This window comes from Lissotriton vulgaris, unplaced genomic scaffold, assembly GCF_964263255.1.
Source record: "Lissotriton vulgaris unplaced genomic scaffold, aLisVul1.2 SCAFFOLD_719, whole genome shotgun sequence".
NCBI classification, from domain to species: domain Eukaryota; kingdom Metazoa; phylum Chordata; class Amphibia; order Caudata; family Salamandridae; genus Lissotriton; species Lissotriton vulgaris.
In genome coordinates, this window is record NW_028243457.1 from 267,725 (window position 1) to 282,114 (window position 14,390).

At 49.1% G+C, this 14,390-nt stretch overlaps 1 protein-coding gene across 1 annotated transcript in view; it reads left to right on the plus strand.

Annotated features, from left to right (window-relative positions):
• The window catches only part of LOC147668342 (dynein axonemal heavy chain 1-like), a gene marked incomplete at its 5' end in the record, with an annotated part of 387,636 nt that overhangs the window by 266,908 nt on the left and 106,338 nt on the right, over window positions 1-14,390 (plus strand). The window contains one exon of the mRNA XM_086948583.1: window positions 13,136-13,280. Within this exon, the coding sequence (XP_086804709.1) occupies window positions 13,136-13,280 (145 nt within the window). The remainder of the gene's footprint in view (window positions 1-13,135; window positions 13,281-14,390) is intronic.

Genomic DNA, 14,390 nt, shown 5'->3' on the forward strand with positions numbered 1-14,390 from the left:
ACTTCAACTTTTGGCCGGGTGATCCAAGGGAAGATTCCTCTTCCAAAGATTTCTCTGCCACACTTCAGTGTCTTAATTTCCTACCTCATGTTTTGACCCCTACCCACACTCACGGTCATATCTTAGACCAAATTTGGTCCTTACGCTGTCAACTCTCGGCCACTTCCATCTTACCCTGTGTCTGGTCGGACCACTCCATGATCTCCTTTTCTATCCATCTAGGTCATGTTGAGAAAGCTCCCCTGCCTAAAAACATCTTGGCCCGAAGCTGGAATAAGACTGATCTTAACGACCTTTCCTCCTTATTGTCTTCATCCGCTCCTACCCTGACTGACCTGTCTTTGGAAAGTCAGGCGAACGCCATTAACACCTGGCTTTCTTCTGCTTGCGACCAGGTCGCTCCACTCAAAAAGATTAAATCGGCTCGTCCCCATGATGCTCACAAGTGGTTTTCTAGTGACCTTAAATCCCTGAAATTAGAGCTCAGGCGCTCGGAGCGTCATTGGCGTCGCAATTACTGCCCTACCCTCCGTCTCAAATATAAAGCCCTTCTTAATAACTATAAAAAAGCCATTCTAGCGGCCAAATCTAAATATTTTACTGAGCGAGTGGCCCTATCGGCCAACAAGTCCCGTGAGATCTTCTCACTAGTTCACAGTCTTGCTACCTCCCATCGTGGCTGTCTTTCCCCTGCTCCTTCTCAATCCCTCTGTCACTCTTTGAACAATTATTTCATCAACAAAATTATCACCATTAAGGCCAATATTCCCACTGTGTCCCAACCTGCTCTGTCTGACCATTCTTATCTATCTTCTTCTGTTCTGGATCATTTTGAACCTATTTCTTCTGAGCTCTTCCTTGACCTGCTCGTTAAGGTCAAGTCTGGTTCTCCTGCAGACTGTGCCCCCGCACGGATCCTTAGAACTCTTTACACTAGTTGCCCGCCCCCCCCCCCTCACTTTTCTTAACACTTCTTTGGTCTCGGGCTGTGTTCCCCCCTCCTTTAAATCTGCTATTGTTTTTCCTATTTTGAAAAAGGCTGGCCTTGATCCCTCCCTTCCATCTAATTTCAGGCCGATTTCCCTTCTCCCCTACCTAGGGAAGATTCTTGAAAGCTACGTGACATCCTGCCTTTCCGCCTACATTGAGGAGAATCATCTTCTGGCCTCCCACCAGGCGGGTTTTCGTCCTGGCCACTCCACTTAGGGAGTGGTCCTCGCGGTGCTGGATGAACTTAAGGGCAAGGCCGATAGCAACCTCCCCCAGGCCTTGGTCCTTTTGGACTTGTCCGCTGCGTTTGACACGGTCGATCATGCCATCCTTCTCGACCGTGTCAGCGCAGCGGGCATCCAAGGCACTGCCTTCTCCTGGATCGCGTCCTTCCTCCAAGGCAGATCACAGGCAGTTCACCTTTCAGATTTTTCTGCTCCCCCACTCCCGGTCACCTGTGGGGTCCCTCAAGGTTCTTCCCTTTCCCCTCTTCTCTTCAATCTTTACATCCGCCCCCTCATCTCCTCTCTTCTCGAGCTGGGGGTCTCTGTGTATAATTACGCAGACGACCTCCAGCTCGTCTTCGATCTCTCTTCCCCAGCTGACTCTCTCCCTAAGTTCTGTTCTACCCTTGTTTTCATCTCTCAGTGGATGAGCTTCAACCATTTGAAGCTCAATCCCGATAAAACAGAGCTCGTCCTTACTGGCGGCTCGTCTAATCCCTGGTCCTCTGCTCACTGGCCCCTTTCTTTTGGTCCTCCCCCCTCTCCTGTCTCCTCAGTCCGGACTTTGGGCATCAAGATCAGCAATGATCTTTCCATCCACGCCCAAATCAGTTCCGTTGTGTCTTCTTGTTTTTCCTCCCTCCGCCTTATTCGCAAGATCTCCCGTTTTTTTTCTGTTGATGCCCTTAAAACCATTATCACGGCCCTCATTACATCCCGCCTGGATTATGGCAACGGCCTGTACGTAGGCATCCCCGCCTACGAAACTCGCCGTCTCCAGGCCATCCAAAACCAGGCGGCCCGCCTTATCCTTCGTCTTCCCAAATCCTCCCACATCACCCCGGCCCTCAAATCCCTCCATTGGCTCCCGGTTCTCTTCAGGTCCCGGTTTAAATTAGCCTGTCTGGCTTTCCGGGCGCACGCTCGTTCTGCCCCGCTTTTCATTAACTCTCTAATCTCCTCCCACGCACCCAGTCGATCTCTCTGCTCTTCTTCTTTTTCTCTCCTTCATGTCCCCCGCTTCCGCAAATCCCGAACCGGGGGCACCCGATTTTCTGTATTGGCCCCCCAGATTTGGAACAATCTCCCTCTCTCCATCCGCTCTATTCCCCCATTTTTTCTCACTTTCGTAAAGCCCTTAAAACTTTTCTTTTTCTTCAGGCATTTCCCGGCTAACCTCTCATGGGACCCTCTGTAGATACTGTTGTGCTCCTCAGCGCCAGGAAGCCGCTTGGCCGCAGTGCGCTTTAGAAATTTCTTTTTCATTTCATTTCATTTCATTTCATACTATTACGTCCACAACTGCTGTTGTGCTTGCGTGATGTAGCCGAGCTCTTCATGTTTGGAGATCTATAATGGGTCCAGAAGATCTCTCACATTACTGCTGGGTCCAAGTGGACCCTTTCCTTGTCTGTCTCATGAGCCAGTCCATAACTGCAGCTGGTGCAGGTGACTGGTGATATTATCTTGAGATGCAGGCTACCAATACGCTGCAATGCCCTGGAGTTATCATAATGTTTCTAGACACTCTTGCTATCTGTCTTCCCATACAAAATCAGCTACCTTCTTCTGCAGACTCAACATTTCAACTTTGAGAATGGAGATACAGAGTGTGTAAAAAAGGTATAAAAGTCATGGTAATACAATTATCTTTCGTTCGGATAGTATCCCCAACAAGGTAGTGGGTGATTGTTACACCTTTTCAAACCAGCCACCACACTAAGTTTAAGAGGTCACTAGTTTGTCTTACACAGTGTGGACAATGTGCACAATTATTGCCGAAATACTGAATAGATCTAGAAGCAAAACAAACTTGACATTTAGACTGCAAATTAACTGACCAGATATGGTCAGGTTCAGGATCTTGGAAGTATCTTTGCTAATTTTAAATCCTCTCACCATCTCATACATCTCATGATTCAGAAGAATAGTCAAAGACAAATACGAATTAGTCAGTATTGGAAGCACATCATCTGAAAAACGGCATATTGTGTTGTATAGAGCCAAATAGGAGCCCAGCATTCTTGCGGGCTTGTCTAATGGTAGTAAATAATGGTTGTTTATGGAGAGCAAAAATTAACTGATAAACAAAAGCCCTGGCATATTCCTCTTCCCAAACTGAAATTCACAGGCCTACTACTATTCATAAGCATACCCTTGATATTTTTATAAGCTGATAATAACCATCTCCCAAATGGTCCACATCCAGTCCTATCGATGACCAGTGGAAGGAAGCCCAAGTAACCCCAATCAAATACCTTTTAGGCACTGAGTGTGACCATGGTTGCTGGAATCTTTTTCCTACAAATATTGTCATAGGTTCTGTAACAAATTCAGATTTCCCTGAATCAATGTGCCCTGGCAAGTATTTGTCCAGATGGGTGGTGAGACCTTTAGTAAAAACTTTAATATCTATATTTAAGAGGGCAATAGGTCTGTATGATTAAGATTCTCTAGAATCTTTACCAGGTTAAAAAATCACTTAGACCTATGCCTCCACCATGATTGGAGTGACCTCTCAAAAATTCCTAAAGATATTAAAAGCTTGGTTCTAGAGTGCCTTGAAAAGGTCCCTGAAAATTCAGCAGAATGCCAATCTGGTTACAGGTATTTCCCTGCCTTAAAGTCCCCTTTCATCCCATCAGTTGGGATATAACGATTCAAGTGCAATCTCTGGGCCACAGTTCTACTCTGCAAAGACCATAAGTCTAATGACTCAGTGCCCTCTTGCAGATGCTCCCCCCCTCATTAAAGATGTTTGGATAAAAGCAAATAAAGCATATTAATCGCCCCCTTCTCTTCTCTTAGGCACTTTAGTATGTGTGACTTACTTTATTGTGCCTTAAGGCAAAATCCAATAGTTTATTGACCATGCTCCACGTATTGTTAAGGTTTTAGCAGAGTCTCAGAAAAGTGTACTTTTATGTTCTGGTCTGCAACATAATCTACTGCCCTTTCAACCCTTTGATGTGTCTGATCCAAACACAGGTTTGTACGCTTTCTTGGCCAGTTCAATTTCTTCCACTTTGTCCAGTATCTTATCAGTTTCCATTTTCGTCTCTGTGTTTGTGTACCCATTCTGAGCTACCAGCCTCAAGTGGTTACCTTCAGTGTTTACTAATATGTTTCTTGAGAAATGGTGCTACCATTATGCCTCTGAAAGTATATGAGAGGCATACGGCTTCCCTGCTGTACATGCAGTGGATTGCATATCAATTATTCCCTAAAGTGCACCTACAGGGGACTATGGCTCAACCTATGCTGAGTACCCTGCATTCATTAGGTCTCTATCAAAAAGATAACATCTACAAGTTGTTTCTTCTGATATTTCAAAATCCTCTGATGCTTATTTGATGAGCTAAGACCCCTTACAATTGGGTTATTAGCTAGACTATACTTTTGTAACTAGAAATATCAAGATCTTAGCAAGCCATCTCCAATTAAGTGTCCTACTAAGGGTATACTTTCTCCACAAAGAAAATACTTTTGTTCAGGTTAGCACATGTGATGGGTTTCCTGAGAAGAGCTTGAGTTAAGAAAAATATAATTGTGATCCACATGTGTATAAGGTACCATAACACACTGAATAGAGTCCACCAGAACGACTCCAAATCCCATTTAGCCCCTTTTAAAAGTGGGGTAGCATATACTATTAGGATGCTAGAGTCTCTACTGAAAGGTGTATAATAAGGATAATAAGTTGTGTCCTCTTTTATACTTATATGCACAAAGTAGAAAGAGATTGAATCACTAAGACATCCATAAGATGTCATGTAGATTTAGATTACCCTACTGGTCAATTTACTGAAAAACCTTCCACGTTTCAGAGGATTAGTATGCTTAAACACTTTAGGAACATAGTTTTGTTTTTTGAAGAGATAGTACATTCATTCACGCCATACATGCAAACAGGCATGGCCTCAGGGAAGCAGTGTGTTGACATGTGTTTCTTTTCAAGTTCTACCTACCAAGATAATTTTTATGGGTGTTTCACTAACATTTTAGAGAGCTCATCTGTGAATGTTGAAATCTGAAAGAAACAGGTTAGTATTAGATTCCTTACCTTAGAATATCCCCAGGCGTCAGACTGGATCCGGAATTTTTTGCGTAGCAGTACCCTTGCGCGTCGGTAGGCGTCTGCGGCTCCGCGTCCGTCGTGGGCGCTGTGATGACGTTGTTGGAGTACTTAGCCGCCGCCTCCGCGCGCTGACGTCAGTTCTTCTTTTTTTCCGCGCCACAAGCGCAGACCCGGAAAAAGTGGTACCTTAGTCATTTTTGACTAAACTTTTTACGATCCCTTTTGATCATTTTTCGAGTCTTCGACTCCGAACGGTGCCGATAGGGATGCCAGGTTTTAAACCCTGTGAGAACTGCGACCGACTGATGTCGGTCACTGACCCTCACCGCCGGTGCTTCCACTGTCTCGGCGTCGACCACAACAACAAGGCCTGCTCCGACTGCCGGGCCCTGACATCGAAAGCTAGGCGGGAGTGGTACCGAGAGCGGCTCGAGCTCCGGCAGTCGGCCCCGCGCCGCAAGAATTCCCAGTCCGGACGGAGGTCGAGGGACCGGTCGCGGGGTCGGAGCCATCATAGCTCCGGGAGTCGCCATCACTCCTCAGGCTCGAAGTCGTCAGGTAAGCACAAGAAGTCGAAGAGACGTCATCGCTCTTCGGACTCCCCTAGACGCTCGCACGCCGCAGCCGGGGGTTCGGGTGACACCGCCCACGCGGCTCCGTCGGAGTCGCGGGCGTCGCGACCTGCCCCATACCCTCCGGTCCCTGGGCAGCAAGCGACGCCGGAGGAGATCGAGCGCTTCCTAATGGCCATAAGGTCCGTCACTCCTCCGGCGGGCTCCGCGGCGCCTTCGGGCCCAGCAGACTTGACTGGGGGCCCTAGCGGGTCGGGTGCTTCGGCCCGACGCCGGCGGGTGCTTCGGCCCCGGCGCCGTCGATGCCTTCTGGCCCGGCGCCGCAGGGCCCCACTGGATCCGCTTCTGGATCCAGGTCGTCGCTGGTTGACCTGATAACCTCACCGACGCTGGTCCCTCGGGTGTCACCTCCGGCGCCGTCTTCGGGTGGCGCCGTCCCCGATGCCCCCCTCGATCCGGTTCCGGCATTGGAGCGGCGCCGCTGGGCGCCGCTCTCGACGCCGCTTGGGGAGTTTTACTTCAATGAACCGGCCCCATCATTTGACAACCCTGAACATCAGGAGATGGGTGAGGAGTATTGGGAGGGGTCTGAGGACCCTCTGACACGTGAGTGTCAGTCCCAGGAGGAATGGACAGGTGGACTTGGGGATGCCAGTGGTCTGGACACTTCGCCAGACACTGGTTTTGTCTCACCTCCTACCGTGGCTACGGAGGAGGGGGCAACCTTCAGTGTGGTGTTGACACGGGCGGCCAAGGCCTTGGGCCTTGAGCTCCCCGTCGCGGCCGTGAGGAATAACCTCCTCACTGAGGTCCTTAAACCACAGTCAAGCTCGGCTGAGCCTCTGCTGCCGTTTAATGAGGCCTTGACTGACGTTCTTTTGGGCACTTGGTCCAGGCCCGCTACAGGTCAGCCTGTAGATAGGAACGTGGCCAGACGCCATCGCCCGGCCCCGGGCGACCCTTGTTTCCTGTCCACCCATCCCACCCCTGAGAGCCTGGTCATCCAGGCCTAAAACTCCCAGACCGCATTCCCGTCGGCTCCGCCTGATCGGGAATCCAAGAGGTAGGAGGACTGGACAGGTGGACTTGGGGATGCCAGTGGTCTGGACACTTCGCCAGACACTGGTTTTGTCTCACCTCCTACCGTGGCTACGGAGGAGGGGGCAACCTTCAGTGTGGTGTTGACGCGGGCGGCCAAGGCCTTGGGCCTTGAGCTCCCCGAAAGGCCGTGAGGAATAACCTCCTTACTGAGGTCCTTAAACCGCAGTCAAGGTCGGCTGAGCCTCTGCTGCCGTTTAATGAAGCCTTGACTGACGTTCTTTTGGGCACTTGGTCCAGGCCCGCTACAGGTCAGCCTGTAGATAGGAACGTGGCCAGACGCCATCGCCCGGCCCTTGTTTCCTGTCCACCCATCCCACCCCTGAGAGCCTGGTCATCCAGGCCTAAAACTCCCAGACCGCATTCCCGTCGGCTCCGCCTGATCGGGAATCCAAGAGGTATGAGCAATACGGCAATACGGCAAGATGGTATTCTCCTCCCTGAGTCTGGGACTGCGGTCTTCCAACACCGCATGCCTCTTGGGCCGCTACACCCACTCCCTGTGGGACACGGTCGCGGTGTGCTGCCACAATGCCCGGCGGAGGTCAAGGCTAAACTCGCCCAAGCCCTTGCGGAGGGTCGAGACGCAGCACGTTTTTCCATCCTGTGTGGGCTGGATACCACCGACTCACTGGGCAGAGCGATGGCAACAACGGTGGCGATTCGTCGCTCACCTGGTTGAGGTCCGCCAACTTTTCGGCTGATGTCCAGAATACCCTCATGGACATGCTGTTTGATGGCCGTCGCCTTTTTGGCGACAAGGCAGAGCATGTGCTTGAGCGCTTTAAGGACTCCAGGGCTACGGCCACGTCCTTGGGCCTCTCGGCCCCGCGCCAGCAAACGGGTGCCTTTCGCTCCTTTCGTGGCCAAGGAAGGGGTGCACCCACACGTGCTGCCAGCCACGCACCGCAGACTAACATCCAACGTGGTGGCGGCCGTGGAAACCGCCGTGGAGGCGGTCGGGGACAACGGCGAGGCCAGTCCACACCTTCCCTCACAGCATCCGCCTCAAAACCCTCCTAGTCTGTGCTTTCAGGCCCATGTGACGCCAGTGGGGGGCAGGGTTCGCCATCACCTCCTCCACTGGCGCACTGTCACATCGGACAGGTGGGTGCTGCAAATCGTCCGAAGGGGCTACTCCCTCCCCTTCGAGGCGACCCCTCCAGCCATGCCACCGCAATCCCACCCGTATCGGGGGATCATTTGCGACTTCTGCAGGAGTAAGTTACGGCCCTCTTGGCCAAGGGGGCCATCGAGCGCGTTCCTGGGCCAGAAGTAGGGTGTGGTTGCTACTCCAACTACTTTCTGGTACCCAAGAAGGGCAAAGGGGGCCTACGCCCTATCTTGGATCTACGGAACGTCAACGGCTTCCTCCGGAAGGAGAAGTTCAAAATGCCGACACTGGCTCAGGTCTTAGCTGCCCTGGACCCAGGAGACTGGATGGTAGCGTTGGACTTGCAGGACACTTATTTCCACATCCCTGTCCTGCCGGCCCACCGGCGCTACCTGTGGTTCACAGTAGGCCTCGAGCACTTTCAGTTTACCGTGCTCCCCTTCGGCCTTACCAGCGCCCCACGGGTGTTCACGAAGATGATGGCGGCAGCTCATCTGCGCAGGCTAGGGGTTTCAGTCTTCCCCTACCTCGACGACTGGTTGTTGAAGGCGGGCTCGCCCCAGACAGTCGTCAGCCACCTCCAGACAACAGCAGACCTCCTGCACCAGCTGGGGTTTTCCATCAATGTGCCGAAGTCACACCTGTGCCCCTCTCAGACGCTCCTCTTCATCGGAGCGGTCCTCGATTCGGCGCAGTTTCGGGTGTATCCTCCCGAACAGCGGGTTCGGGATATTCAGGCTCTGATTTCACTCTTTCAGTCTTGGTTGACGCTGCGGCTTCTGGGGCTGATGGCCTCCTGCATCCTTCTGGTGCATCACGCCCGGTGGCAGGTGCGGGCTCTGCAGTGGGACCTGAAGTTTCAGTGGGCCCAGCATCAGGGCAACCTGTCCGACCATGTCCTGATCTCGGAGGGCACTGCGAGACAGCTGCAGTGGTGGCTCACGGACCGCGATTGGGTCATCGGCAGATCCCTCTCCCTTCTCCAACCGGAGCACGTGGTTGTGCCGGACGCGTCCCTCCAGGGCTGGGGAGGCCACATGGGAGAGACGGAGATCAGAGGCCTCTGGTCTCCGGCGGAGTACCGGCTCCAAATCAACCTTTTGGAGCTGCGGGCGATTCGTCTGGCACTGAAGGCATTCCTCCCCTCTGTCCGGGGGAGTGTGTGCAGGTGTTCATGGACAACACCACCGCCATGTGGTACTGCAACAAACAGGGCGGGGTGGAGTCGTGGACCCTCTGCCAAGAGGCTCTAGGCCTTTGGCAGTGGCTGGGACATCAGGGCGTGACCCTGGTGTTTCAACACCTGGCAGGTTCTCGGAACACCAGGGCAGACAAACTCAGCCGCCGGTGCATGATGGATCACGAATGGCGTCTGAACTCGAACATGGCGCAAGGTCTCTTTCTGCAGTGGGGAGAGCCTTGGTTAGATCTATTCGCCACAGAAGAGAACACGCAATGTCATCAGTTCTGCGCGTTGGAATTTCCAAGGCGGCACTCGCTCGGAGACGCTTTTCGTCGCGAGTGGAGTTGCAGTCTGTTGTACCCCTTTCTGCCTATACCACTTCTGCCCAGAGTGCTGAAGAAGATCAAACGCGACCGAGCCCAAGTCATCCTTGTGGCTCCGGACTGAGCACAAAGGTACTGGTATCCCGAGCTACTCAGTATGTCAGTCGATCCCCCGGTTCATCTGCCTCTTCAGGAGGACCTTCTGTCAGCAGGGGACGGTCCTCCACCCGAACCTGTCCAGTCTCCACCTTCATGCTTGGAGATGGATCTGCGACAGTTGAGGCCATTTGACTTGCCTCCTGAAATCTGTAATGTTATTCTGGCAGCCAGGCGTCCCTCCACAAAGTCGGTATACGCCTACAGGTGGAACAGATTTGTGGCATGGTGCACAGCAAAGGCTGTGGATCCTCTCCTTGCCCCTCTTTCTGAGGTTCTTCTCTTCCTTCTTCCTCTTGCCTAGCAGGGCTCTGCTCTGGGCACTATCAAGGGCTATCTTTCTGCCCTTTCAGCCTTTCTAAGGCTTCCTGATCAACCTTCTTTGTTCAAGTCCCCTATTGTAAATCGTTTTCTGAAGGGCATCACACACATGTTTCCTCCTGTTCCGTTTGTGATGCCTCAGTGGGACTTGAACCTTGTCTTTACCTATCTGATGTGCGCTCCCTTTGAGCCACTTCACAACTGTCCTCTCCGCCTTCTTACTCTGAAGACTGCTTTCCTGGTTGCTATCACCTCTGTCAGGAGAGTGAGTGAGCTCCAGGCTCTTTCATCCAAACCTCCTTTCCTTTCCGTCCATACGGACAAGGTTGTGTTGCGGACTAGACCCTCTTTCCTGCCCAAGGTTGTCACGGCCTTCCACATCGGGCAGTCTATCACCTTGACCACCTTCTTTCCGCCACCGCATCCCTCAAAAGAGGAAGAGCGGCTCCACAGTCTGGACCCAAAACGTGCGATTTCGTTCAATTTAGATCGCATACGCCAGTTCCGGGTGGATGACCAACTCTTTGTTAGTTACGTGGGTGCTAAGAAGGGACGGGCGGTGCACAAGCGGACCATCTCTCGGTGGGTCGTCTTGTGTATCAAGGCTTGTTACTCCTTGGCGAAGAAGGAGCCTCCGGTTGGGCTGAGGGCCCATTCCACTCAGGCCACGGCGGCTACCACTGCCCTGGGCCAGGGAGTCCCCTTGCAGGACATCTGTCAGGAAGCTACGCTTGCATCGCTGCACACGTTTGCAAGACAATACTGCCTGGACAGCCAAGTCCGGAGGGATGGCTTCTTTGGCCGTTCCGTCCTCTAGGACTTTCTGGTGTGATTATTGGTTTGCAGACCCACCGCCAGGGTTGGTATTGCTGGGGTATCCATTCTAAGGTAAGGAATCTAATACTAACCTGTTTCTTTCAGATGAACAAGTTACTTACCTTCGGTAACAATATATCTGTAAGAAACAGTAGTTAGTATTAGATTACTTACCGCCCCACCCATCCTCCCCGTTCTGCGAACCGATATCTAGGGTTAAGGTCATCCCATTTCAGGGCCCTAGTTTCAATGGCACCAGTGTTGATTTTTAACATGGCTCTGCGTTTCTGGCGCGGAAAAGCTGTGACTAAGAACTGACGTCAGCGCGCGGAGGCGGCGTCTAAGTACTCCGACGACGTCATCACAGCGCCCACCACGCCGACGAAGGACGCGGAGCCGCAGACGACGCCTACCGACGCGCAAGGGTACTGCTACGCAAAAATTTGCGGATCCAGTCTGACGCCTGGGGATATTCTAAGGTAAGGAATCTAATACTAACTACGGTTTCTTACAGATATATTGTTACCGAAGGTAAGTAACTTGTTCTTTAGTTCTGTGTCAAACATATCAAATATATATATACTGTTTGTAGGAACATTAGAAGCCTGAAGAACAATGAAGAAAAAGTGGAAAGATTGTAACCCACCATAAATACAGGAGTGAAAGGTCGTGAAGAAAAATATTGCACAGTTGAAAAAAGTTTATCATGTAAGAATGGGATTATGTACGAATAAGATAAAAAGGTTTTGGAATTTTGCTTTGAATGGTCGTCATTTGGTGAGGACTTGCTAGAGGGTACTCCAAGCTGGGCCCTCTATCCAGTTCCTGACTTTTCCTTCTTTGATTAATATTAAATCCATGAGAAGTGTGCTACTTTGGGAATCAATTTCTCTCTTACTTGCGATGGAAGCATCCTATAAAAAATGTCATTTTATTCTTCTATATTAGAAATTAGACTGAAGACAAACTAGGCTACTAGCAATGTACAATATAGAATCTGCCATCTATAAAACCAAAGGTTTTAAAAAAATGGATATGAGAGACAAAATTTGGGCTCCAATTTCCGATTGGATCTAGATAAGCTTTTGTTTTTTTTTATTGTTTCCTTCTCTTCTGTTCCTGCTTTTCACAGGATACATACTCTGTTCTTTTTCTGTTGTACTTTATTTACTGAATGTATACATTTGAGGATGGAATTTATCTTGTTTTTGGAATGTGACTTTCTTATGATGTTTTTCCTTGTATAAAATTGTATAAACTCCCCCCCCCCCCCCCCCAAAAAAAAGAAGACAAACCAGGCACTTTAGATTTTTAGAATTATGAATACGTTTTCAGATTTCAGACTGTAAGCGAGAGAACTACATAACTTGGAATGTGAGTCCACCAAAGTAGGAAAATTGTTTGTTAAAAATCAATATAGATATATATAGGTTACCTATCAGATTCTTGTGGACAATAACTCTTTACGATTTATCCTTTTGTAAGTTTCTTATGATTTAAATATGAATGAACATTTGAAACATCACTGAATATCTCAATAAAAAGAGAAAAAATAAATTAACATAAAAGAGGAATATGATGGTGGGAGAGGCCACTATATTCCATTTGATGGAATTGTACAACAAATATCTTGCACCCACTATATCGACTGCCACTATGACATCCAGGTAAATAGAAGTGGAGTTAAGAATAATTAATCTATCCTAACCAGTGTATATACCTACCATGACGATATAGTTGTAGACAGTATTGTGCAAACAATATTTTTGTAGGTCGATATTGTTGACCTTGATATAATAACATGCAGTCATTGAATGTTCAAGGTGGCTGCCCACAGAAGAAGAAAGCACAATGCATTAAGTTGTTGAAGCTTTTCCTTAAGGCACCTCTTAGTTTGCCTCTCCTAGCATGTACTGCTTTCACCAATATGCAATTGTTCCACTTGTAATGCACCCTGTTGGTCCCTGTTACACTAATTTCAATGTGGCATATCTTCAACGTTCCCATCTTTATCATACCCATTTTAACATATACATTTCTACAATGTCCCTTTCTAACATGCCTGTCTTTACCCTTCACTCTGCTCATATCCATCCTTTCTATTGCTAACCCCAAACTTGAACTCACCCAGTACACTATACCTCAGTATTAGGCACACTACTATATAAGTCTCATATTTGTTGGGTTCAAATATTACTTGAAATATTGGTTTAAGTAGACTGTATCATTGTCACATATATTTCCCTCTTCTGTAATTCAGGTATAATCGGCTGCTTAAAGAAATTACTCAGACGTTGAACGACCTACTAAAAGCACTCAAGGGTTTGGTGGTGATGTCTTCTCAGCTTGAGTTGATGTCCAGCAGCCTGTATAACAATGCTGTGCCAGAACTCTGGAAAGGAAAGGTAAAACTATTGTCATGGTACAGGTGTATGCAAGTTTTGTGAATGATATTTGTCAGGCTATATGATGAGTGACATGTAATGTCCAGCATGTTGGCAGTCATCAGCATGGCAGTAAGAATGATAGGAAAAACTCAGTAACGATGAACGAATGCATACAAATAATTGAATTTCAAGAGGAGTTAAGATTTTTGATAGGAGCTCTGTTTATCAACCACGGTGGTCTTAAGAACTATCCAGGAATTTTAACAATCTTCAGCACTAGAGCTTTGGTGTGCCTTTCTGAGTACTTAGGTGTTCTCTTTGGCGAGTGCTGACGTTCACCAGAGGGACATGTCAACTGATAAGTTTTCTCTACATCTTATAACTATGAATCCCTGTAAAACTTGACCTAATACGACTTTCACATAATACAAACACTTGTTCAAAAGAAAATTGCAAAATGAAGAGAACATGTGTATTTTATGGAAAAACTGCATATGAATATACAGCTAGATTCATCAAAGACCCGTTTTGCGAGTCTTTAATAGCGATTCATAAGGAATCGCTATTAAGGACTTGCAAAACGGGATTCATGTAGGAATTGCAAAAAATATTGCGATTCCTACATCTTCCTTATTTACGATTAGCAAATTGCTAATCGCAAATAAGGAATAGCTCCCCATTCATTCCTATGGGCCGGGGAGTATTCCTTATTTGCGATTAGCAATTAGCTAATCGCAAATAAGATAGCGATTTCAAGGGTGCCAGGGGTGTCCAAAGAACACCCTGTAGCACCCCTGAAATGCAAATTTACACAGGTGTTGCGCACACACATGTCCAAAGGACATGTGTGTGTGTGTAACATGCAACAGAGAAAAATGCACTAATGTGCTTTTTTAGGTCTCGGCTATAACGCGCTTGAAAAGCGGAGAAGTGTGGCTCAGGGGTTAGAGGCGGCAGACCCGGAAGCTGAGATCGGCCCTGGACCAGGGTTCAATTCCCCGCCCCGACGGGGGTTGGGCTCAATAATTCCACAGACTCGATAATTCTCGCTCCGGTGCCTACTCGACTCACGGGTTCACACTCTGCGACTCTGGGCAATAGCTTGCTTAATCTCCACAACGGCCCCTC